Source organism: Arvicola amphibius, chromosome 8, assembly GCF_903992535.2.
Source record: "Arvicola amphibius chromosome 8, mArvAmp1.2, whole genome shotgun sequence".
Taxonomy (NCBI): domain Eukaryota; kingdom Metazoa; phylum Chordata; class Mammalia; order Rodentia; family Cricetidae; genus Arvicola; species Arvicola amphibius.
Window position 1 is genome coordinate 60,182,560 of NC_052054.1, and position 26,439 is coordinate 60,208,998.

Here is a 26,439-nt window from a genome sequence, read left to right on the forward strand (position 1 = left end):
AAATTTGTTCAACCTCCTTAGCTATCAGGGAAATGCAAATCAAAACAACTTTGACATACCATCTTACACCTGTCAGATTGGCTAAAATCAAAAACACCAATGATAGCCTTTGCTGGTTAGGTTGTGAGGTAAGGGGTACACTCATCCATTGCTGGTGGGAATGCACACTTGTGCAATCACTTTGGAAAGCAGTGTGGCGGTTTCTCAGGAAATTTGGGATCAACCTACCCCAGGACCCAGTAATTCCACTCTTGGGAATTTACCCAAGAGATGCCCAATCATACTACAAAAGCATTTGTTCAACTATGTTCATAGCAGCATTATTAGTAATAGCCAGAACCTGGAAACAACCTAGATGCCCTTCAGTGGAAGAATGGATGAAGAAACTGTGGAATATATACATGTTAGAGTACTACTCAGCAGTAAAAAACGATGACATCTTGAATTTTGCATGCAAATGGATGGAAATAGAAAACACTATTCTGAGTGAGGTAACCCAGACCCCAAAACATGAACATGGGATGTACTCACTCATAATCAGTTTTTAGCCATAAATAAAGGACATAGAGCCTATAATTCGTGATCCTTGAGAAGACAATAAGAAGGTGAAACCAAAGAAAAACATATAGTTATCCTTCTGGATATTGGAAGTACACAAGTTTGCCGGGCAAAAATTGGGAGCTTGGGGGTGGGGTGGGTTGGGGGCAAGGGGAGATGGGGAGAGAAAAGCGTGAAGGGGAGGATGGGGAGAACTTGGGGGAATGGGATGCTTGGGATATAGGAAGGTGGATATGGGAGCAGGGAAGCATATATCCTAATTAAGGGAGCCATCTTAGGATTATTAAGAGACTTTACTCTAGAGGGGTTTCCAGGTATCCAGGGAGATGCCCCCAGCTAGTTCCATGGAGCTGAGGAGAGGGAGCCGGAAAAGGCCAGATCCTATAGCCATACTAATGAATATCTTGCATATCACCATAGAACCTTCAACTGGCGATGGATGGAGATAGAGACAGAGTCCCACATTGGTGCACTGGACTGAGCTCCCAAGGTCCTGATGAGGAGCAGAAGGAGGGAGAACATGAGAAAGAAAGTCAGGACCGTGAGGGAACCTTCATCTGGCGATTGATGGAGATAGAGACAGAGCCCCACATTGGTGGACCACACTGAGCTCCCAAGGTCCAAATGAGGAGCAGAAGGAGGGAAAACATGAGCAAGGAAGTCTGGACTGCAAGGGGTCCCCCCCATCCACTGAGATGGTGGGGCTGATCTATTCGGAGCTTACCAAGCCCAGCTGGACTGGGACTGAAAAAGCATGGGATAAAACAGGACTCCCTGAACATTGCAGACAATGAGGGCTGCTAAGAAGCCAAGGACAATGACACTGGATTTGGATCTTACTATGCATACTGGCTTTGGGGGATGGGCTGGCCTGTTTGGAAATGGATGGAGGTCTGGATGGTGGACTTCCCACAGGTCAGGGAACCCTTACTGCTCTCTGCATAGGAGAGGGAGGGGAAGTGGAGGGGGGAGAGGGGTTAATGGGAGGCGAGGAGGAGGCAGAAATTTTTAATAAAAAAATAAAAAAATATTTCGTGGTTTTTTTTTATTTCTAAAATTCTGTCTCATGACTGGTAAAGTGTCTCAGCAGGTAAAGATGCTCCTAAACTTAATAGCTTTAGATCAATCTCAAAAATTTTTAGGATCAAAGGAAATAACCAACTTCTGCAAGCTGTTCTTGGACCTAAAACATGAGTCATAGCTCTCCACAAACTAACAAACAAATATATGATATACTGGGTGCTCACTGATCTAGTTCTACAACTAAATAACTTAATAAACTAATAAACCTTTAGGACTAAACACCAAAGCCAAAATACAAATCAATTAAATTAAAATAAGTGTCATTTATATGCATAGGAATTTCTCAGAAGACAAACAAGTGGCCCCCAGTTACATGAAAAATTTAATCACCTTCACTTACCATGAGCAAAATACAAATAAAACCATATGAGATTACATCTTACTCTAGTTACATTACCTACTATAAGTACTAATAAATGTGAAGAAACAAAGAATAGTAAATTTTTATATACTGTTTATGAGAAAGTAAGTTGGTATGTCCACTAAAACAATGTGGAAGTTTCTCAACTTCAAAAAACTAAAAGTAGAACTAAAAAGCTGGGAGCCATGGCAAGCGCCTACTTTCCTGGTACTTTGTAGGCTGAGATAGAATAATATTTCAAAGTTATAATGAACAGTCATCACAAGAAACTTTTGAAAATATATATGTATATGTATATATTTTCATATCATATATGAAAATCAGGCCATGAATTTGAAAGAGAACCAGGAGGAGTATATTGGAGGATTAAGGGAAGGAGGGAGAGGAGATTTATATTATCTTAAAATTCTCAAAAAGAAATTATGTCATAATCTCAAAAGGAAAGCAAAGAATAAAAAATTAAATAAAACTATTATGTGATACAACAATATCATTACTGTGTATTTGTCAAAAACTGAACTGCTATGCTTAGTTCTGCGTAGCTCACCATAGTCAAAGTATGAGTGTAGCCTAAATGTACATCAATGGCAAAGAAAATGCAATACAGAGACCATGACAGCATGCACAGACCTATGCAAGCTTACGCAGACAAAAATCCTACCCCCAGATGAGGTACTACTAGTATTTGATAGCTTACAGGGAAAGAGAGTTCACTTTCTTTAATGTGTGGACTCTGGTAGGCCTAACACACTCCAGGAGATGGCCACATACCTTAGAGAGTAAGGACAGAACCTATTGAACACAGTTGGTATTTTAAAACTAGAGGGCACAAAGTTGGATAGGTATTGAGTGGGCAGACAGATTTTTGAGATGGAAAAGAAAAATAACATGAAATTCTCAAAGAGTAAAATTTTTAAAGTGTAATGCATGTGTGTATGTGCTTGCATCATATTTATCTTTGTATATGTATACAAATAATCCAGCAGAAAACTAATTTCTACCATGTGCGTCATAGACGTGTCAGCAGAATATAATATATAAGTAAACAAAGCCAGGCATGGAGAGACAAGTGACACATGATATCACTTAGAGTGGGACCACTTAGGAAAGCTAAGGAAGTTGCTTTAAGAGAAAAGAAAGCGAGAAGGTAGTTTTCAAATACCTACAATAGTGAACAGGGACAGATGGTGGTTATCAGAAACTGAGAGTGGAGGATGACCCACAGAATCATCTAAGTAGGGCTCACATAAACAAGTTCAGGCCTCCATGGGTCCACATGAGGTCCACTGTGTCTACATTAAGGCTCTCAGCTTAATAGTTTTATGGGATCCTCAACAGGAGGAGCTGGAACATCTCTGACTCTTTTGCCTACACTTAGTACTCTTTTCCTCCAATTGGGTTGCTTGCCCAAAGTTGATATGAGGACTTTTGCTTGCTTTATTGTTACCTTCTTTTGTATTTTTGGTTGATGTCTCTTGAAAAACTCCTGTGTTATGTAGTAAAACAGAGAACAGGGAAAGGGGGAGTGGATCAGGGAAAGATAGAAGTGGGAGTAACCAGGAGGATTGCAGGGAAGGGAAACTGTGGTTGGGATGTTCATATGAAGGAAGAATCTAATTTCAATTAAAAATAAAATGATGCATATCACAAAATATCCCACAGAAATTAGATTTTCCCAGAAGTTTTCTTTCCATATGAAATAAACACCTCATCTAAAAACTATCATTCTCTTTCCTTCTCTTGTTTCATTCACTGCTATTATTTGAAAGGCATACTTCAGACATCCTCATTTTTATTCTAGAATAAACATCCAGAGTTTATTAAAGTCTTAAACACCTTCCCAGTGTTTCAAGAGATATTTTACTTTTATTCCCTGTATGTTTTTACTCTCTTCTTCATTATAGCACTTATCATGGTGACTAGTGTAGAATATTTGTGACAATATGATATCCACATACATATGTATATATACATATTAATGTGCATTAGAAACTCCATTGGCCTGTTTGGGGTTTTTTTGTTTTGTTTTGTTTTGTTTTCTGTCTACTCAATCAAAAACAATGCTGACACAGAATAGATATTTTTTAATTATTTGTATGGTAACAAAAACAAACAAAGATAGCAGAAAAAAATGTATAGCTCAACAAAATCAATAAAAAAATGATTTTCTGAGAAAACAAACAAAAAGAGTACAAAATTGAGTATCAGTGACTGAGAATGAGACAAGAGAAAGAAACCACGAAGGCTCCCAGTCTAAGCTAGAGAGTTTCATTTTTATACCCAACAATCTAAAGAACCTGTCAGGTGCATCATTGAGATCATTAAAGTTCTTTTATTCCTATTGGGCTGCACAGAGAGGGAAAAAAAACCAGGACACGAAGAAGGGGAAGGAAACAATTTATTCTTTTCAGTGTCTTTAAATCTGGGAAAGTTAAGTTTTAGGGAAACAGTGATTGTCTTCCTATCATTGCTAGAATTATTGTTCTTCACAGTATCTTTTTCTTCTACAACTAAGATGAAAGTAATCATCAGTGAGGCTTCTATAAAACCTCTTTGCAATTCTTTAGAAAAGTATGTATTTTATATATAAAAGATTTTATATTTGTCTTACAGTGCTACATTTTTTAGAAATACTGAAAAATTTAAAGATTTTATCCTATAAGTATATCCAAAATAATACCATGTAATTAGACCCTAGGAAATAGTAAGTAATTTTGTGCTTTTAAAATTGGGATGAAAAAGAAACCCAAGTTCAAATATAACCAACAGTGTAAACCGTACTATGTCAGACTATGTAATCAACTATATCCAAATAATTAGGTTGAACTTGTAACTGCTAATTGTATTTTAATTTGGAATTATAGAATACAGCAATTATAGCTTTGTGTTTAAAATGTACAACATATAATCATCTTAGACCTAAATTACCCCACTCCCTAAGATTATTTGATTCTTGTACAAAATGTAAAAATTGCTATATTATATCTTCTAGGAATATATATTCTTAAATTAACATATTCTACTGAATCCATTTATGGTATTATATCCTGTTTATGTGTAGGGTTTAGATAAAACAAAAAAACATTCTTCTCTATTAATTGACTTTTATCAAACTAACCTTAAAATACCTTAAGGTACACACACACACACACACACACACACACATAATGTATAAATGTACTCCACCCAAATTAATACTAAAACTTTGAGTTTTGCTTAAGACAAAGTTCTTGGGCTTCTTTTTCCCCGATGATTATATCATAGAAATGAATTAAAGCTTAAGATGTTAAGTATTTGAAATCCAAAATTAGGGATTGACTTTCATTCCCTAACTACACAAATTTATATTCCTCTTTTTAGGCATTCTCATTCTAATTCATTTCCATGACTATCCACTCACTAGCAGAGCTCTGGTCTCTCTTATACTATGAATACACTCTACTTTGAAAAGTGATAATTCTTATTTTATGATACTTCAAAGACATCTATAAGGAAAGTAGAAGCCAATGGGAGTTCTATATGCTCATAGTAATTCTTTGTTAATATCTTAAAGAGATGATGCAGGATATATTTATGATACAGGAGGTCCCTTAATAAAAAGCAAATAAGTCTTTTTAAACTGATTTTTTATTATTTTTATTGAGCTCTACATTTTTCTCTGCTCCCCTCTCTGCCTCTCCACTCCCTTTCAACCTTATTCTAAAGTACTTATACCTCTTCTCTTAAGCATCTTTTCTTCCACTAATCTAATTTTCTACTGTTTTAGACAGACACACTTATTGCTTTAATACTTCTTCACCCCTAATTACCCAGTCTGCTCAGTAACTCTGGAGTTTGTTTGCTTTAAGTATTAAAAAATCTTTACTCTGTTGTCTTATTGTAAACTCCATTTTAAGTGAAACACTTTCCTTTTCCTAATCTGAAATTATTTACTTTTCAACCTATTTCCATCTATAATTCAGTATCCCTAATGCATTATCCACAATTCAACTAGAAAATCTTTACTATAGATAGTTCTGATCGCACTATAACCTTACTAAAAATAATGACAAAAATGAATTTTAAAGGAAGCAAAAATAAATTCAAATTTCATGTTATAACATTATTCAGCACAATGGGTTTTGAGTTCCAGAACTGATTGATTAGGTCTATATCCAAGATCTATATTCTTCTGTAACTTGCCAAATCACTGCATATAGACTTTCTATAACAAAAATGGTAGCAGTAACATTTTCGTTTTCACACAGTGTGTAACACATAGCTTCTTAGTTGCTACAAGTTTATAAGCATCTATTATATATGTTCAGTGAGGCACTTCCATATTTCATGAATCATGTCAACAATTCTATGGAGTATACATGATCTTCAACTAAAAAATCCCCAGACTCATGATTTCAAAGGACAAACAACTTACTGAAAACTATACAGCTGTAGTATGGAGCTGCAGGCCGTTTCCCGCCACCCAGCTCTCATCTGCCTGGCTAGTTTATGCCCCGAAATAACAACACACAAACTGTATTCATTTAAACACTGTCTGGCCCATTAGTTTCAGCCTCTTACTCACATCTTTACTAACACGTATTGAATAATCTGTGTAACACCACGAGTGGTGAATTACCGGGAAAGATTCAGCATGTTTGACCTGGTGTCTGGCTTCATGGCAACTGTCCCACCAAGCTGAGGCATGGCGATTGCCCGAGGCATCTACCTCACTTCCTTGTTCCTGTTCTGTCTACTCCACCCACCTAAGGGCTGGTCTATTAAATGGGCCAAGGCAGTTTCTTTATTAATGAATGAAATCAACACAAACAGAAGACTCTCCCACGTAATACAGTGGTGCCATTATCAGCTTTATGAAGCCAAAGATCATAGCACCCACATCAGTTTCTGTTTCTAGATCCTTCTGCTCTAGCTCCCTTTCTTGGGACATAATCAGAAATTAGATGGTCAGCTATGAAACAGTTGTGATTTGAAAGGTACATTCATGTCATACAAACCTCACAGACACTGTTATAACCAGAGAAGTCAGGTAAGGATAAGCAGAACAGTACATCAGAAGCTCCAGGTGATCTATCTTTATTAGCCTTTTGTATGCATTTCCCTCATCTTTCTTTCCCCCAAATCTCTCACAATGAAGTGTCTGCAGTCCCTAACAACCTGGCTTCCTTGGACATCTATACATTTTCATGACACCTTGCCGCTTTTTCTCCAGCTGAGATGCTTTTACTTTCCCCTACCCCATTAGTGAGGGAGAAAACAAAACTGCAAAGTGTCCTCTGCCCTTTCCAAGAGTCTCTGAGCTCTGCTGCTGAGCCCTCATACATATTAGATTGTCTTGCCTTTCTCTGAGCTTGTCGCACTAAAAAGGTACTGTGGTCATGGAATCTCCTCCCTGCCATTTGCCTCAGCTCTCAGAGGCATAGTTTTAATCTTGTGCTCTCTGCCAAAGGTGATTTATAGAAAAGGGTCTGTTTATGATTGCTTAAGTTAATAAATACACATTTAATTATGATTGAAATGTACATAAATGCAATTCACATTAATCTTCTTTTGAAGTTGTGGAAGAAAGTATATGTACCTCAAACCTTTTACTGATTCTATTAATATTCAGTAGGGATTTCTAAGTTACTAACTATATTTGACTTTGGGAAGATTATCTAACTCATTGATGTACACTTTTTTCTAAGCAATTTACACAAGGATGTCTTCATATCTTCAGACCGTAAGTTATCACTAAGATACATCTTAGAGTTGAGCTATTTTAGAAGCTTTTAAGTCTTAAGAGTCTATTCTATTTAGATGAACATTTATCCCAGAGAAATAGAGCCAGGAAAACCAAGACACAGTGAGAGTTACTATGGTGCTTTTAGGATAAATTGGGAAACTCTTTCAGATGTTAGAAAAAGGGACCAGATAAGCCTTTTTTTGAGGGCAGTAAAGACAGATAGCCTGCTTGTAAAACTGTGCACATACAGGTATGTGAATCCTATGGTCAGGAGCTGGCTAGAATCAGTGATTTCCATCTTAACAGAATAATATGTCTAGCAACTGAAGGATTTTTAATGGTTCAATTGTAAACTTAACTTTCAAACGTTAAGTGAAATATTTAAATTCAAATGTCAGGAAGAGATTCAGAACCAAGGTTACTTGCAGAACTTGTCAAATGTTTTGGTGACATTTTAGAGCCAAGAAGTCATTAAAGGGAGTATCAACCAGAATTTCATTACTAAAAATATTCTGTACTCACTCATAAGTGGATGTTAGATGTAAAACGAAAGATAGCCAGGCTGCAGTCCACAACAAGGAGGATGTATGGATCACAATAGGATGGGGAAATAGATAATATTTCCTGGGTAAACTGGGTAGGGGAGGCGATGGGAGATGAGAATTGGATGGCCCAGTTAGGTAGGAATAAAGAAGGAGAGGAATGAAAGGAATATCTTGATAGAGGGACCCATTACAGGATTAGTGAGAAATCTGGTACTGAGGAAATTTCCAGGAATCCACAAGAATGAACCTACCTAAGACTCTTAGTAATAATGGAGAGGGTGTCTGAACTAGCTTTCTCTTATATTCAGACTGGTGACCACCCTAATTGTCATCATAGAACCTTCATCCAGTAACTAATAGAAGAAGATGCACAGATCAACAGCTAAACATTGTGCCAATCGCCAGGAGTCCAGGAAAAGAGAGGGAGGAGGGACTATATGAGCAAGGAGGGGTCAAGATCATGATGGGGAAACACACAGCTGACTTGAACTAGTGAGAGCTCATGGATTCTGGACTGACATCTGGGGGGCTTAAATGGGACCAAACTAGGCCCTGTGAATGTGGGTGACAATTGTGTGGCTTTGTCTGTTTGTGGGACCCCTGGCAGTGGGATCAGGACTTACTCCAGGTGAATGACTAACTTTTTTGGAGCCCACTGCTTATGGTGGGATGCCTTGCTTATTCTAGATGTCAGGGGTGGGGGGTGCACTTGGTCCTGCCTCAACATGAGATCGCAGTCTTAGTTGATTCCCATAAGAGGACTTACCCTCTCTCTGAGGAATGGATAGAGGGTGGAGGTGAAGGTGGGGGGAGAAGGAGGATGGGAGGGAGGGGGAACTCTGATTGGTATGTATAAATGAATAAAAATTTAAATTAAAAAGGCAGAAAACAAACCTCTAAGTGACGTATTGAGACAAGACTATCAACACAAAATTGATTAGATTGAAACCGAAATTGAGAATTCAGTTAGATCACATAAGATTAGTAACAAAGTACACAATGGAAGAAAGAAAGCATCTTCAACAAATGGTGCTGGCATAACTGGATGTCAACCTGTAGAAGAATGAAAGTAGATCCGTGTCTATCACCATGCACAAAACTCAAGTCTAAATGGATTATAGACCTCAATATCAATCTGAACACACTGAACCTGTTAGAGGAGAAAGTGGGAAGTACTCTACAACATGTGGGCACAGGAGACCGCTTCCTACGTATAGCCCCAGCAGCACAGACATTAAGGGCAACATTGAATAAATGGGACCTCCTGAAGCTGAGCAGCTTCTGTAAAGCAAAGGACACTGTCACTAAGACAAAAAGGCAGCCTACTGACTGGGAAAAGATCTTCACCAACCCCACAACAGACAAAGGTCTGATCTCCAAAATATATAAGGAACTCAAGAGACTAGACTTTAAAATGCTAATGAACCCAATTAAAAAATGGGGCACTGAACTGAACAGAGAATTCTCAACAGAAGAAGTTCGAATGGCCAAAAGACACTTAAGGGTATGCTCAACCTCCTTAGCAATCAGGGAAATGCAAATCAAAACAACGTTAAGATACCATCTTACACCTGTCAGAATGGCTAAAATCAAAAACACCAATGATAGCCTTTGCTGGAGAGGATGTGGAGTAAGGGGTACACTCATCCATTGTTGGTGGGAATGCAAACTTGTGCAACCACTTTGGAATGCAGTGTGGAGGTTTCTCAGGAAATTTGGGATCCACCTACTCCAGGACCCAGCAGTTCCACTCTTGGGAATTTACCCAAGAGATGCCCAATCATATTACAAAAGCATCTGTTCAACTATGTTTATAGCAGCATTATTTGTAATAGCCAGAACCTGGAAACAACCTAGATGCCCTTCAGTGGAAGAATGGATGAAGAAAGTGTGGAATATATACATATTAGAGTACTACTCGGCGGTAAAAAACAATGACATCTTGAATTTTGAATGCAAATGGAGGGAAATAGAAAACACCATCCTGAGTGAGGTAACCTCACTCATAATTGGGTTCTAGCCATAGATAAAGGACATCGAGCCTATAATTCGTAAAAATCCTAGAGAAGCTATATAAGAAGGTGAACCCAAAGATAAACATATAGTTATCCTCCTGGATACTGGAAGTAGACAAGATTGCCGGACAAAAAATGGGAACATAGGGGTGGGGTGGGATGGGGGAGGGGGGATGGGGCGAGAAAAGTGTGAAGTGGAGGATGGGAAGAGCTTGGGGGAATAGGATGGCTGGGATATAGGAAGGGTGGATATGGGAACAAGGAATTATATATCTTACTTAAGGGAGCCATTCTAGGGTTGGCAGAGACTTGACTCTAGAGGGGTTCCCAGGTGCCCAGAGGACACCCCCAGCTAGGTCCTTGGGCAGCTGAGGAGAGGGTGCCAGAAATGTCCAGATCCTATTTCCATACTCATGAATATCTTGCATATCACCATAGAACCTTCACCTGGCATTGGATGGAGAAAATGACAGAGCCCCACATAGGAGCACCGGACTGAGCTCCCAAGGTCCCGATGAGGAGCAAAAGGAGGGAGATCATGAGCAAGGAAGTCAGGACCGTGAGGAGTGCGTTTACCCATTGAGACGGTGGGACAGATCTAACGGGAGACCACCAAGTCCAGTTGGAATGGAACTGATGGAACAGGGGATCAAACCGGGCTCTCTGAATGTGGCTGAGAGTGGAGGAGGACTGAGAAACCAAGGACAACGGCAATGAATGTGAACTCTACAGCATGGACGGGCTCACTGTGAGCCTTAACCTTCACCTGGCGATGGATGTAGATAGAGACAGAGCCCCACATTGGAGCACCGGACTGAGCTCCCAAAGTTCTGATGAGGAGCAGAAGGAGAGAGATCATGAGAAAGAAAGTCAGAACCATGAGGGATGCGTTCACCCACTGAGACGGCAGGACAGATCTAATGGGAGACCACCAAGTCCACTTGGAATGGGACTGATGGAACATGCGACCAAATCGGACTCTCTGAAAGTGGCTGATGGTGGAGGCTGACCGAGGAGCCAAGGACAATGGCGATGGGCTTGGTCTCTACGACATGGACAGGATCTGTGTGAGCCTTGTCAGTTTGGTTGCTCACCTTCCTGGACCTGGAGGGAGTTGGGAGGACCTTGGACTCAACATAGTGTAGAGAACCCTGATGGCTCTTTGGCCTGGAGAGGGAGGGAGTGGGGGTATTGGTGGAGGGGAGGGGAGGGAAGGGGGAGGAGGAGGGGAGGAGATGGCAATTTTTAATAAAAAATAAATAAACTGGAAAAAAAAGATTAGTAACAAACACAATGAAAAATGATACATCTTTTGTCCTAAAATAGCACAACATGAAGGACAGTATATTTGAGAGATGGAGCAGTTAACAAATGGCTACTGGAACTTGACTGTGAATCCCAAGTAAGGAAGGAATTGAGTGAGATATTCATGTTTCTAAGGCTGCTGCTGAGCGGGAGGCCCAGCAAGGAAGCTGGCCAGAAGAAATGATAACCTGTCTCCTTTGGGACTCAGAGAATTGTTTCTGACGATTAAGAAAAATAATTTATGACAGAATTTGCATAATATCTAATGCATGTTAGCTCTTCTGTAGTCATTCCTATCCCCTTACTTCTTTTCCAATGTGTTCCAGTAATTTAGCAGCAAGTCTGGGATAGAATCCTAGGCTTCTGCTTACCAGATCAGAGTTCTTTGTTAATGGACTGCTGATCTATAAACAAAGATGAAACACAGGAATTTAAAAGCAAATATTCACAATTTATCCTGGAATTGCTTATAAGCTGACAGCTATTCAATTTATTTTTAGTTTATATTTAAAATGAATCATATGTTCCTAAATGACTGACAGAAACACAGCTTTGTTTCTGAAGCCAATTCGTTTCCATCGTTTTGGACACCATTCAGAGCTATAACAGACTTTTGTGGTGTTTAAAAGCATTCATCCAGGACAACAACAAATGCTAATTATCATAAAAAATAAATAGCTCCTGCTAACATCATTTTAGGAAGTTATCCTAGTCCAGAAATACATCTCGTGTATCATCCATCTGTTTGGGGTTTGGGAGCAAGAATTGGATGAAATTATCATGTATCAAACTGGACAATACAACAAAGTAGAAATGAATATAAATAGGAGATAGCATATGCAATATATAGGTCTGGAGAAAGAAACATGCAAATGAAAACAGCACATGTATATCCTTCAGTAAGCAATTTATACACCAGTCCACAATAAAATCAACATTATTTGTCTTTATTTGTGTGACTATAGGAGCCCCTTTCAATCCACAGTCTTGACTGCAATTGATTTCTTCCACAACTTCAAATTCTAATCTACTCTATTTGGGCAATTTACAGGTTTTTTTTTAAAATAATTCTATCTGTAGAAATTTGAGACATCAAATTATATGCAGCAAATTTTATATACTTAGGAAGGCACTTCAAAATGCTTTTCAATTGACCCCAAAATCATTTCTATATATAAAAAAATGAAAAGCAAGTTCTCAAAAGTAAAATTTTAAACTTCAAAAGGATAAAAATTCTGTTACCAATGTAACTAGTTAATTTAAAATAATACAAAATTTGAATAATCAAGTATCCATAAATGTCATGTAGAAGCATGAGGGTGTAATCTTTGTCCCCTCAATTGGCATTGGATCATATCTACAACTGCCATTTCTAAACAACAGGTGCCTAATCAACATGTGTTGAACTAAATGTTGCATAAATACATAATTTTTATTTTGAGGCTTTAAGATATACCTATTCTGTAAATCTATAATTTCTTTGAAATTAATATATATTATTTATAAAATTAAATAGTTATGAAATGTCTACTTAACTTCCAAAATAAGTGAAAAAAGCATCTTCTCTTATGGACAGTAGGTGGATTTTGAGAGAAGATTTCACTCTGTTTCACAGGCTGTATCACTTGGACTTGCTCTGTAGCCCAGGCTGATCTTAAACTAGAGGTAATATGATCCATACACACATTTGGATTACAGCCGAGACACAGAACCATGCATAGGTGTAAAGCTTTAAACGGAAATTTGAAATGTAATAAACTTAATTTGAGGTCAAGATCTCTACAGTATTTAATTGACTATATATTTGTTTATTTAAATTTTTACTAGTGATAGAAATATTAAGAATATTATTTATAGATTAGAAACACTAATTGCATGTGAATCTGTGGAGGCCCACAGATGTGAACCTGCTCCCCCTTGACTAAAGCTCAGAGAGTTTGAGCTAAAATTTTCTCTTCCAGAGTTATTGACAGCAGGTGTGGCTACAAACAAGAGATCCTGACCTAGGTTGTGATAATTAGTATTTTGAATATAGAGGTGAATCTGCCCACCTTGCTATTCCTGTTCCTTCAAAGGAGATTGGCAGGAGTTTCCAGGGAGTAGGTGCCTCCAGGATATTTGGTCTATATCTAATATTATGTTAATGAAGTCTGCTGTCTTCCCCCTCCCCTTCTGGAGTGAAGTATATAAGCATGTGGAAAATAAATGTAGGCGATTCAGTATTCACTGAATTTCCCTCCTGATGCTGTTCTGTGTCTCTGTCTTTTATTCCTCTCATATCTCTGTTTTCTTTTTGCTTAATAATTCTAATCTTCACGCTCCTACCCTGGAATGTGCTAATCTCAGTTGAGGCTGGGTCCCAAAAGATGTCACCCCAATGTGTGGCTTATGAATGAATCTTTACCAATTAGAGATATTAACTAATTACAAATTCTTTTGTTTGTTTGTTTACTTCTTCAAGATGAACATTTCCACATAAATGAAGAAACATGGCATATCTATTTACACTGCAATCTTTTGCCAACTCCTTTCTAATTATAAACAGTGTGAAAATAATACAAAATGTAGAATGCTATTATATATGTATATATAAACATTTATACATGTAAAATTAGGTATGTATTCTGTTTAGGCAACATATAGTCAAATTTATTGAGAGAGAATACAGGAATGACTTCATCCACTTTCTATGTGTGGGCATATGATTATCTATGGACATAAACATGAGCAGACTAATTTGTATCTGAAGATTCTCCAGGCATTCCAAATAATTCCAACCCAGGAGCGCTAGTAATAGGTAGCCTTCTAGGAGAGTTTAACCAACTACATGAAGGAAATGGTTTGGGTAAGAAAACATAATAATATTAATAAATCTAATGTAAGCTAAAAGGTCTCTTAAAACTACTTTTGATTTTAAAGATTTTATTGATAAATGTACAAGCTAAAATTAATAATAAATATTTTTATATTTTTCAACAATTTAAAGATTATTAACTTCTATTAAGGCTAGGTTTTTCTTAGCTCAGTGAAAATATGTTTAAAACTATTTTCATTTTTCTTCCAACCCTGAAACTCTTTGTACTCCTAGCAGAGTTCCTATCTGTTTATTTGCATTGATAATTTCCTCATAAAATGGATAAATTTCTACACAAAGTTTTATTCATGGCAAGCATAAAAAGTGAATGGGAACAAAGCATGTTCCTGCCATATTTTGGGAGAACTTAAATTTAAATAAATTTCAATCTCAATGTAAATTTGAAGGCATAGCAAAAAGACCTAAAATAAAATTGTTGCATCTAAAGTAATATTAGGAATACTGAAAATTTTCCTGAAATAAAATCAATTACCATGATAAATGTAGCAATTATTTTGCTAAAATAACTGTCAGAAGAAAACTACAGGTTTTATTTTACTGTTTATTTTCTGATGTTCTTTGAGACTTGTTTTAAATTAATAATGTAAGATAAAAATCAACCATTTTAATAGCCATTAAAACAACACTGTAGAGAAAATATTTCTTGAAATGTTTTAAGCAGTTGCATGAATATTATTTCATTAAATTCTATTTGTAATTTTATTTTCTAAATTTCTAATTGTTTTTACACAATAGTCCCCAAAATCTTAAATATTTTGATACTCTCATTTGTTCCACTATTTAGAAAAACAAAAGTTTAAATTTCAACATACTATTTAAAGATACTTAAAGATTTGGATTTTATTACTCACTATACACATCATTTGCATAAAACAGATAAAATTTTATGTCAAATTGTAAATTTATTGATGTTGAGAGGGTATCATGAAACTTTGCAGTAGGAAACCACTTAACCTAACTAAAATCATTTTAATAATAATTTAACATGATAACCATATTAACTTTATTTTCAATGTACGGTTCAAACTCCTGATGCTTGTTTTATATATACAAAGAAAATGTACTTGATTGGGTTGTTATTTTCTGGAGCTAGTTTTGATATTTGGCTCCAAATACCTTGTAGTTTTTCTACATTAACCCAACAATAATAAAAATAATAAATTAACGAACAACAACAAATTTAAACTAACAAAGGAAAACAAAGCAGAGAAGAACAGAAAGCACCTGGGATGCACTCCAGAATGTAAGGTGCCGAAAGCAGCCACAGAGGCCGCTGCTCTTACCAGTGCTGTCGTCGTACACAACTGTGACCGTTTTCCACTTGAAAAACTGCACCAAATCCAAGATGGCTCGGCTAAGGGAAGAGAAGTCTGGGTAGAGACTGACGTAGAAGGAATCCTTGTTGTCGGACACCTGGTGCTTCCAGCGGGTCTGTATATGAGGAACCCCCAGGGCATTACAGATGGACTGGACTGCATTGGCTGATGAGCTGTGTGAAGGCCCAAAGATAGCAGCCACCCCAAGTGACAGCTGATCACAAGCTGAAGAGGAGAAAGGAGTCTGTTAACAAGGAGGGGAAAGGAAGGGGAGAACCACTATTAAGCTCTAAAAAATTCTTCCTGGTAAAGATCTTTTTTCTTATGTATAACTCTGCACTTCATTAAACATATATCTATACATATACACACATATGTATATATGTATGTATATGTATTTATATATGAGGTTATAATTACATCATTCTTTCTTTCCCTCTCATCTCTCCAAACCTTCTTCCACATTCCCCTTCTCTCCTTAGATTTTAAATTCATATCCTCCTTTTCTTTAATTGGTGTGTGTGTGTGTGTGTGTGTGTGTGTTCCTAAATACACAAATAAAAGCAGTTCCATTGATAAAATGTTACTTTTCTGTTTAATTTCTTAGTTGACTATTTGCTATTGCATAGCCAATTGGTGTGCTGTTCCCACGAAACAGTGTCTCCTGCTCTCAGCTTTCCTCAGTGGACTATTGTTAGGTCATTGTCTAGGGCTGAGGCCTCATGAACTTATGACTGAATATTTTCAGTTTATTAAAAGAAAGTTTATTCAGTCAATTTAGTAGGAACTTCAAATAACTCTATAAATAATGTCAAGGAGTGGTGGCAAAAGAAAAAATAAAAGGAATATTTTCAGCATAAAATATGTGATAAATGAATACCTAAGCATGAACACATACATTTAAAATTAGGTAAAATTTAGTTGTAAAAAATCACTTGCTTATGCTTCCTTTAAGAATTCCATATTACATAAATAATCTGATTTTGAACACACTAGTTACTTTTTTTCCAAATAATGATCAGAACTCTAAATTAGTGAAAGACCAATTCTGAAATCACACTCAAAATGGGTTTTTAATTAATATATTTAGAGACCAATGACCTTCCTTCACTTGTTTTGTGACAAATCAAAATCCAATAAAAGCTGAAAACATTTGGAATCTTTCTGTGCTTTTAAATAACACAGGAGTGTTTGTTTTTTTAAAATAATCTATTTAGTTTTTGAGAACTGGTTTTCCTTTGCTGCCCAGGCTGGCCTCATCTGCATGGTTTTTCTGCCTCCAGAGGAGTTAGGACGATAGAATTGTGCCATCTGCCTAGCTAAAAAGAGACTAAAAGTATTGTATGAATCAATTAGTAATCCAGTTATAAAACAATTATAAAGTATTCACTAATGGAGCCTAGTAGTATAATTTATGAAATATATAAGAAAAGAAGCATCAGGAAAAAAATCCAAAATTTAACATTTTATTTCTTTTTGGATTAAAAAGATTAAAAATACGTTTAAATGTCACAGTTGGTTATTCTTTTAAAGTTAGTCATTAATGTCATTATCATTGTATACATTTGTAGGGTAGGAACTCTATCAGATCTACTTTGGATCTTGCTTCCTTTATATATTTTTTATAACCTAAGCAATAACAGCTCAAACAAGATGCATAAGATAGAATTAACCCTTTTTACATGTGTCAAAGAAAGTTACTTATTCAAGTTTTCCTAGATCTTCGCCAGATTACAAATGAGTTATTAATGGATGTTTACTCTGTGAATTTCTTTCTTTTTTTAAAAAAATTATTCATTTAGTATGTATACAATGTTCTGTCTGTATGTATGCCTGCCCACCAGAAGAGGGCACAAGATTTTATAGATGGTAGTGAGCCACCATGTGATTGCTGGGAATTGAACTCAGGACCTTGGGAAGAGCAGCCAGTGTTCTTAACCTCTGAGCCATCTCTCCAACCCCTTACTCAATACAATTCTTATAACATTTTATAAACCAGTTGGCTTTATTTCCTAAGAATTGTGCTAGGGCATTCCCCAATAGTATTCTGTTTGCTGTCAGGAAAATCCGAGTCTCTAATTTTACACCCAGGCTTTGAAGTCACCAAGATGATATCTATTAATATTTTATCTGCATTTTTCTCCTCCATAAGATTCAGTCTGAATGCTTTACTTAGCCACAGAGTTTATTCTTCCTTTAATGGGAATAATCATGAGCTATGCTACTAATAAATGCACTTGTCTTGCAATTAATGACTTACCTTGCCTTAGTCGTGACAAACAGAACATTTTACAGTCAACTCTAACCTTTTCCCTCTAGTCTTTTTAAACCTTTTATCATTATGACATGGATCTGAAATGTGGAAACTAATTTACATTCACAAAGATATGAATTCAAAGGGCAAGCAGAATATGGCTTTGAAAAACACAGGTTAGCATCTGGGAAAAGAAAGAGACTTTTATCTTGAGCAGCATTGTACCTTATCAACAGTCATCAATATTAATATGCTTGGAAGAACATTTCATCAAATTAGAATTACAAATAATTATATATGTTTCCATCGATGTGAGGTAGCTAGTAAAACAATATTAGCATTACAGAAAGGTAAACAACATTTTAAAGTATATGATGACAACAAAGGTTATTTTAGTCATCTCTGGCAATGTCTATTTCATAAATGGTAACTGTGCCAAAGATAGGACCTGCCTTTTTATAATATCATCTATATAAGAAAAGATCATCTATGTGACAATATGTAAATATGTACCCACCAAACAGATTCACTACTGATACTGCTGTTTGCATAATATATGCCTGGGTAATGACTCTTTTTTAAATTTGCTTTAATGATTTTATTTAATTTATATTGCTTTTTTGTTTGTTTTTTGTCCACATGTAAATCTCTACACCACATGCTTCAAGTGCCATGAAAAGCCAGAAGAGGAAGTCAGGACTCTGGAACTAAAGTTACAGATACTTGTTCATTGCGATTTGGGTGCTGAGACTTTAACCTGGGTCCCTGAGAAGAATTCTTTTATAATTTATTCTAATTTTAATAACATTTCATAGAGATCAGTAGAGAAGAACAATTTATTTCCCACAAATTTAATTTTACTTACAAGTGTTTTTGTTTTTCTTTTTAAAAAGCTAACTACATCAACATTTTCTCTAATGAAATGCATGCAGATATTAAAGACAAATCCTTCCATATTAATGTTCTTGATAACTTATTAATTACATAAGGGAACCAAGAATTCTCTTAAGCACACCTAGAAATCTAAATTCTAGAAACCATAGTACATAGCTTTACCTTTCTTAGATGCTTCAAAACTGTCATAGAGGTTGATTTTCTGGGTATCATAAGTTAAAGTGGTATTGGGCAGCAGAGTCCTGTTCCTGTTGATTGTGTTCACAGCAAATCTGAACGCAAGTTCTTCAGCTCCCATAGGACCAGACTCCACATATTCAAAAATACCACCTAGCAAAGCAAGAGAACAATTGTAGAAGCATTAAATTGTCTGAATGTTTTGAAACAATTATACATGTATATGTAAGTGTGTGTGTGTATGTGTGTGATAATGTTTTACAGGGGGAGTTGTATTTACTATTTTTCTTTTCTTTCTTTTTTATTTATTTTTTTTCATTTTTCTAGACAGGATTTCCCTGTACTTTGGAGCCTGTTCTGGAGATCACTCTGTAGACCAGGATGGCCTCAAACTCACAGTGATCCACTTGTCTCTGTTTCCCAAGTGCTGGAGTTAAAGGAATATGTCATCACCACCAAGTCTGTACTTACTTTTTCTATGAAGATTTAGATATTATATATTATAATATATTATATAATAACATATAATTAGAATTTTTGCATAATTTAACTTTTTTTGTTTGTTTCTCAAGAAAGCGTTTCCCTATAGTTTTGGAGCCTGCCCTGGAACTAGCTCTTGTAGAACAGTCTGGCCTTAAACTCACAGAGATCCACCTGCCTCTGCCCCACGAGTGCTGGGATTAAAGGTGTGTGCCACTACTACCTGGGTTATCATTGTTTAAAGGTACTTTTTCCTTCATGTTTGATAATCACTTATTTTAAGTCAACAAACATTAGCTGGAAATGATATGCTGTTTTAATGAACTAACACAGAATTGTTGATAATGAATAATTCCAAACTGTAATGTTTTTCGTAGGAAGACTGAATTAAATTTATCATCATTAAGTAAGATATCACACTTCTTTAGCCCATTGCTTATATTTACAGTGACAGTCTTGGCAAAATATCCACAATGGTACAATAGTGCATTTACATCTTAGGGTAGCCAACAAATATCTAATTGGACTTAAAACATACTAAATACTTGAAAATTCAGGCTAGATATTAGAAATTTAGCCAATTTCCTATGGCTGGAACAGTCACAGACTCTAGAGGAGCACCTGCTATTCCTTATTTTCCTAAGCCAATATAATAAACTGTATTATAAATGCTTATGCATATATACAAAGATAACTGTAACTCTCACTCCTCAAAAAATAACCTTTTGAAGCAAACAAAAGCTACTACAGATTACATAATGGTTCAAAGCACAGAGTGTATATGATTGCAGGGTGCACTACCCCAGTTAATACATCTACAATACAGATCCATACCTGACTCAGGGAACATTGCAGAAGAAAGAGTGGAAAGATTAGAAGAGCCAAACGATCATGATGTTCATTACCAGATAGTGTCTACAAGATTTGATTGGAATCCTACACCCATGACATCTCAACAACATTGTTACTTGAATAAGACCTTCAAAATGGCAATGCCAGTTGACATGCCAATTTTGCTGGGAAAATTTCATATGACCCCACCCCTACCAAGATGAAAAGTTGCAATCAGTCAAAGGGTACTGAGAGAGGGAAAGAGTTTTCTCCAGGACTAAGACCCCCAGATAGGTTATTTAGTTTTAACTGTATTCACATATAAATTTGTAAAAATAATAACATTTAATATTTAAATATTTACACAAATAAAAACACAAAAGTATGAAGATATGTAAATTTTAGCATTTTTCCTCTATAAAATTGGAAAAACTAGCTTTGTTCTGTTAATTTTACTAAGCTGTCTCTTTCAGAAGACATGGCAGTCATAAATGTTGATTTTAAAAGCAAAGTTCCTCTCTTATCTGATTTAAAGAACTGTAAGTAACTCAGTGTGTATGACCCCGTCTCACTTCTTCACCCTTGTCCTGCCTTCCCTCTCTTTGGTATCATTTCCTCCTCTTCATATGTAATTGAGTAATTGACATGTCTGACTTTCACAGAATCTTTTCTTTATTGTCGGCTTGGTGAACACAAAGAAAGGGGACATACCTACACAAGAACTCTCTACAACATCTGTTGCTGAGAAATGGGTGCTTGAAAAGATGAATAATCTAAGTCTTTTACTTCTTTAACAACCAAACCATCTATTTTCAACACAATCATATACCAACTAAACTTCCCTAAATGAATCAGTTTCTAAGCTGGTAACTCATACCCTAAAAAAGTTACTTTAATGTCCAAATATCACCTTGTACCATGGATAGCAAACTACTCACTCATGTTTAATAAGAAGTATGCTATGGTAAGACCTACTCTAACTAGGAGGAATTAGAACTCAGAAAACACAGGGATAAGAAAAATTTACATTCAAGAAGAATAAGAAAATTTATAATTTGATGTCATATTGGCTTAAAATAATTAAATAAATATTGTAGTTACTAAAGCAATCAATCAGAGAAATAGAATTTTAATGTATATAAAATTATTCATGGCTTAAGTTAAGCAAAAGGATAAAAGGAATTTACATTTCCAATGTTATTCATAACTAAACAACATGGCCTTGCATATGTTGAAGGCACGGTGCTTTGAAGAGAATCTGTAATGGCAAAACCGATTTACATTTTGGCTCTGCACTTGCCACTGTATCAATCTGGGCACTTGTTTGAAATCCCAATCTAAGTTTGTTTTTTTTTTTTTTTTTTTGGTTTTGTTTTTTGAGGTGGGATGATGTTAAGAAATTCTACTAGATAGAGTTGTTTTAAAGATGAAATGCTAGCTTATACTAAGCACTGAAAAGAGAAGGCATTCGACAAGGGTGAAATTCACTAAGTCTTCAAAGTAATAAGATGTAGGAAATTTTAACAAGAATGAGCTCCCAATACCAAAACCACAAGCTAAAATGTCACAGGGCCAAGGTTACAATCTGTCTACAGCTCGCTTCAAACTGTTGCCTATTCCACAATGAATTAGCAGTGTTCTTCAAAACTTCACTCAGGGAAAACACACAGAATTTCCTACACTCTGTGATAAGATGGTTTCAATAAGATGTAATTAGATATTGTAGATTTTACACATAGAACTAAAAAAAAAGACTTGCATCTGCACAGTACTGTCAAAGTTTACTATGAATAAAATGTCATTAAGGAATTGGAAATATGGAGTAGTTTACAAATTCCCAAATAACATAAAAAATGGAATTTCTGTGTGACATATTGAAATGGTCAATATATATATACATACATACATATATATATATATATATATATATATAATACAGTTATAGTTTTACCTTACATGATATATATATAGATCATGTATATATGTATATATACATCAACCACTGGTTCTTCTTTTGATATACTACCTGTACAATGACAAATGTACTTGTTAGGCAATATAACCATCACAAAGTCAATGTAGGTGGAATACATGCAAGAAAAAATACATTGAAGAGTTACCAGATATACAGAAAGGCTGGGTTTCACATTTATATCAGCCTTTTCAACATTAACTGACCTTTCTTGTTCAGCTAGAAAGTGGGGATATTTTTAGTCAGTTATCAAACACAGTTTTCATTTCAGAAGATGGATGACCAGATGAGATCCACAGCTAGGTCAAAGGGGAAAAGATGCTGCAGTGACACTGTAAGGACGAACTGCGCTTGCTTTCTACATGGAGGTATTAATGGAACTTCATTGTGTTAATGGGTATTCATGAAACTTCATTGTGTTAATGGGTTTTATTTGGATATCTGAAAGCAGAGCTGAATGAATACTCTGAAGATCTACTAACACATATAATCAGGGCTAGCTATAGCACAAGAGAAATCTTAAAAGCATAAATATAATTTTGATTCAGGTTATGGTAAGAATGAAGACTACCACCTATCTGAGAACTAAAGGAAGATACAGTGATGGTGCTGAATGATCTTCTCAACCTCTCAAAATAATACTCACACACAATGCACTACCCTTCCTACATTTTGCACAGATATGCATATTGAGCTATAAAAAACATTACTGATTTCTAACTGTGAAAAACAAACGATCTGTTTCCTTGTTGTTACTTAACTAAAGAAGGGTGGGGAGGAGGGAACAAGCCCAGTATTTTGTGAATTGCTTTATCTGTTTTCTAGAGAACACCTAAAAGAATGAAGTTCTAAGCCTTGTCTAGCAGCACACATTCATCTTAGTACTCAGGAGGCAAAGGAAGATTTTCAAATTTTTTCTGCAAATTTGAAGCTAACATGATCTATATAGCCCCAAGTCATAAGGATTATACAAGATACCATGCCAATAACAATAACTGTCGTGGCCGTATAATGAGCCCTTCCATAACAATAACAGATAACATAAAGAGAAAGATTCTCACTTCACTACTAAATTTTGGAGTTCTCCTTACCATAGAGGATGTACATTTTGGAATTTCTATTCTTTCTATTGTCCTTCTAGACTCTAGGCTTCAGTTCTCTTTTCTTTTTGATAATGCTTCCTTATATTATTTTCTTTTGATATTTATTCACAAATGAAAATTTAGAATTATATGGTTTTATATATATATATATATATATAATCTAGAGTTAAGACTAAGCTAATAATGATAGCAAAAGATGAAGAGTTGATGAGAAAAACAAACTGCTTTGTATAAAAAGGAAACAAAAATAATTCAGAGGACAATCACAGACACAAATGTTTAAAATTGGAGGAAGTATGGTAAGTGGACTAAGAAAAATGGAGAATTAAAGTTGAGCTACAATCTAGAAAACTGGAAATGATGAGCCAATCAAAGAAATCTGAATGACCAAAGCTAAATAACCAAGAAAATAAGAAGAAATAAACAATAAAACATAGAACACAAATATATAAAATGGAAAAAATGTTCCACAAAAAAAGCAAGAACAACTAATTTGGTAGTTTAGAAGGATTAATGAAATATCTAAATTCTTTAAATGACTGATCATAAAGAAGAGAAAAAACAATAACAACATAAAATGACAGAAAAATATGCATACTTCTAAATTAAATGTAGTATCTTTGATTTGAGGTGTCTACTCAAATCCTTTCTTAATTATTGACCAGGTTATTTGATTTCCTGCCACAGACTTGTTTACCCATGAACAAAGAGTGTCTTTCTATTTATGTGTTTTTTCTCATCCTTTTTCATCTGTGTTTAATAGTTTTCAATGACAGTTCCCACTAAGCTTAAAAAATATGCTCTTGAAAATTATTTTGAGGGAATAATTTGTTGTTAGGGTTTAGGGATGCTAAGTACATGTTGGTTTGTATTTCACACTGTATTTTATATATTTACTATCAAGTTTTAGAAAGAATAGCAATATTTTTTATTTAAATGGTTGCTGGATTTTTATCAATGATGGCATCAAGTCCTGGAATTTCATGACTTGACCAAATTTATATTATTGTTTGAATCTCCTCACTCATTTTTGCTCAGTTAAATTTTTTCTGTTTATTCATAACTCAGGTTGCATACGTCTAGAAATTTAACCATTTATATTAGTTACCCAATTTGCTCTCGATGTCCATTCACAGTAATCTCAAAGGAAGACAGACAAATGGGTAGTGAGTATATAAACTGCTTAAATCTATAAATATGTAAAAACATGCTAACCAATAAACAGGAAACACATATTACGATTATGGTGCCCTACCACCTCACACTTGTTTAAGTGAATATTTGTAAAAATACAAATGATGATGGTATAGTTCCTAAAAGAAAGAGTTGTAACTTCAATAAATGTTCACAGATGAGGTACAGTGGCTTGATCAGCAAGAGTGGTCACTGTACAAACAAGAAGACCTTAGGCCAGTAGATGGACCCATATGAAAGAGAGCCAACTTGGAAAGTTTTCTTGTGACTCTACATGTATGCCTTGTTTGCACACAGACATATACACAGTCATATATACACCATACACATTCACAAAAAAATAAAATAACATTCAAACATCAATAATTGTATGCTCAGATGTGAAAATGAAATAATAATTTTGTTGAAAGAAAAGCATAAGTTTCACAGGTTTACTTTAAAAAGATAAGAGAATAAAAACATGCTATATATGACAATATTGACACATAGTCAAAGGAAGAATTTCATATGTATGTATGTGAGTATGTATGTATGTGCATGTCACAGAGAGGAAGTATCTTAAAATTTGCATTAACAGAGAGTGAGAGTAAGGAAATTTCTCTATGTGTAGACAACTGGAGGAGCATCACCTTCCTAAAGAGCATCATATAGTACACAAATGATATGTAATCAACTTCACAACAGTCAGGATACTAAAAGTTAAAATCAGAATTCAAACAATTTTCTATTCATCAGAATAGCCAGCTAAAATGAAAAGAAAACATGCATAAATTTTAAGTTAAAAAATTCTTGTTTCTTAGTCTTCTAACACAGAACATACAGCTGTGTGAAGTAGCAATTTTCCTTCTGAGATAGATAACCAGAAAAAATGTAAGAATCATCAAACAAATATGTGCAGCATTGTTCACAGCACCAGGAAATACAGGCACAGTTACAGACTTTCATGCAACACAAGATAGACACTATAAACAAAACATTAAATTAAAGAGGTCAGACGTGAAAGATTGGTGTTATATAAATTTTTTAATGTTAAAAATAAAGGCTGGTTATGGAAGAAAATCATGGAAAAGAGAACACATCATACATGTTTCTTCTTCTGTAATGCACTGGTGTAGAGACTGGCAGGGGATTTAAGTGACAAATATTCTACATGTGACAAAAAAGTGAAATATGTTGTATTGATTCTCTAAAGAAGAAACTGTTGTTTTATTGTGAAAGTATATATTTGGGATACAAATTGCTATTAAGAAAGCATCTTATATGGCAAGGGGATTTTTCTTTTGATCCAGTCTTTTGGTGTTCTGTATGCTTCTTGTACTTTCATAGTAATATCCCCTGGTGTGGGAGGTCCTTCTGTCTATGTGTTGCTCATATTGGTTAATGAATAAAGAAACTGCCTTAGCATGATAAGGCAGAATTTAGGTAGGCAGAGAAGACTGGACTGAATGCTGGGAGGAAGAAGGGCGGAGTCAGAGAGATGCCATGGAGCTGCTAGAAACAGACTCTGGGAATTTAACCTGGTAAGCCACTGCCATATAGTGATATACTGACTAATAGAAGTGGGTTAAATTACTGTAAGAGTTAGCCAATAAAAACTAGAGCTAATGGGCCAAGCAGTGTTTTAATGAATATGGTTTCTGTGTGATTATTTCAGTTCTGGGCAGCTGGGACAAACAAGCAGGCCCTCTTGCTACAAACCTCCACAGAAACCAAATAGCAAAAAAATCTTCTAAACATACAGAAAACTACAA

At 35.5% G+C, this 26,439-nt stretch overlaps 1 protein-coding gene across 7 annotated transcripts in view; it reads right to left on the reverse strand.

Annotated features, from left to right (window-relative positions):
* Positions 1 to 26,439, reverse strand: part of Grik2 (glutamate ionotropic receptor kainate type subunit 2) — a 618,878-nt gene that overhangs the window by 384,001 nt on the left and 208,438 nt on the right. For all 7 annotated transcript variants that reach the window (XM_038339004.1, XM_038338998.1, XM_038338997.1 and 4 more), the window contains 2 exons: positions 19,094 to 19,261; positions 15,751 to 16,008 (listed from right to left, as the gene is read on the reverse strand). In XM_038339004.1, coding sequence (XP_038194932.1) covers positions 15,751 to 16,008; positions 19,094 to 19,261 — 426 coding nt within the window. The remainder of the gene's footprint in view (positions 1 to 15,750; positions 16,009 to 19,093; positions 19,262 to 26,439) is intronic.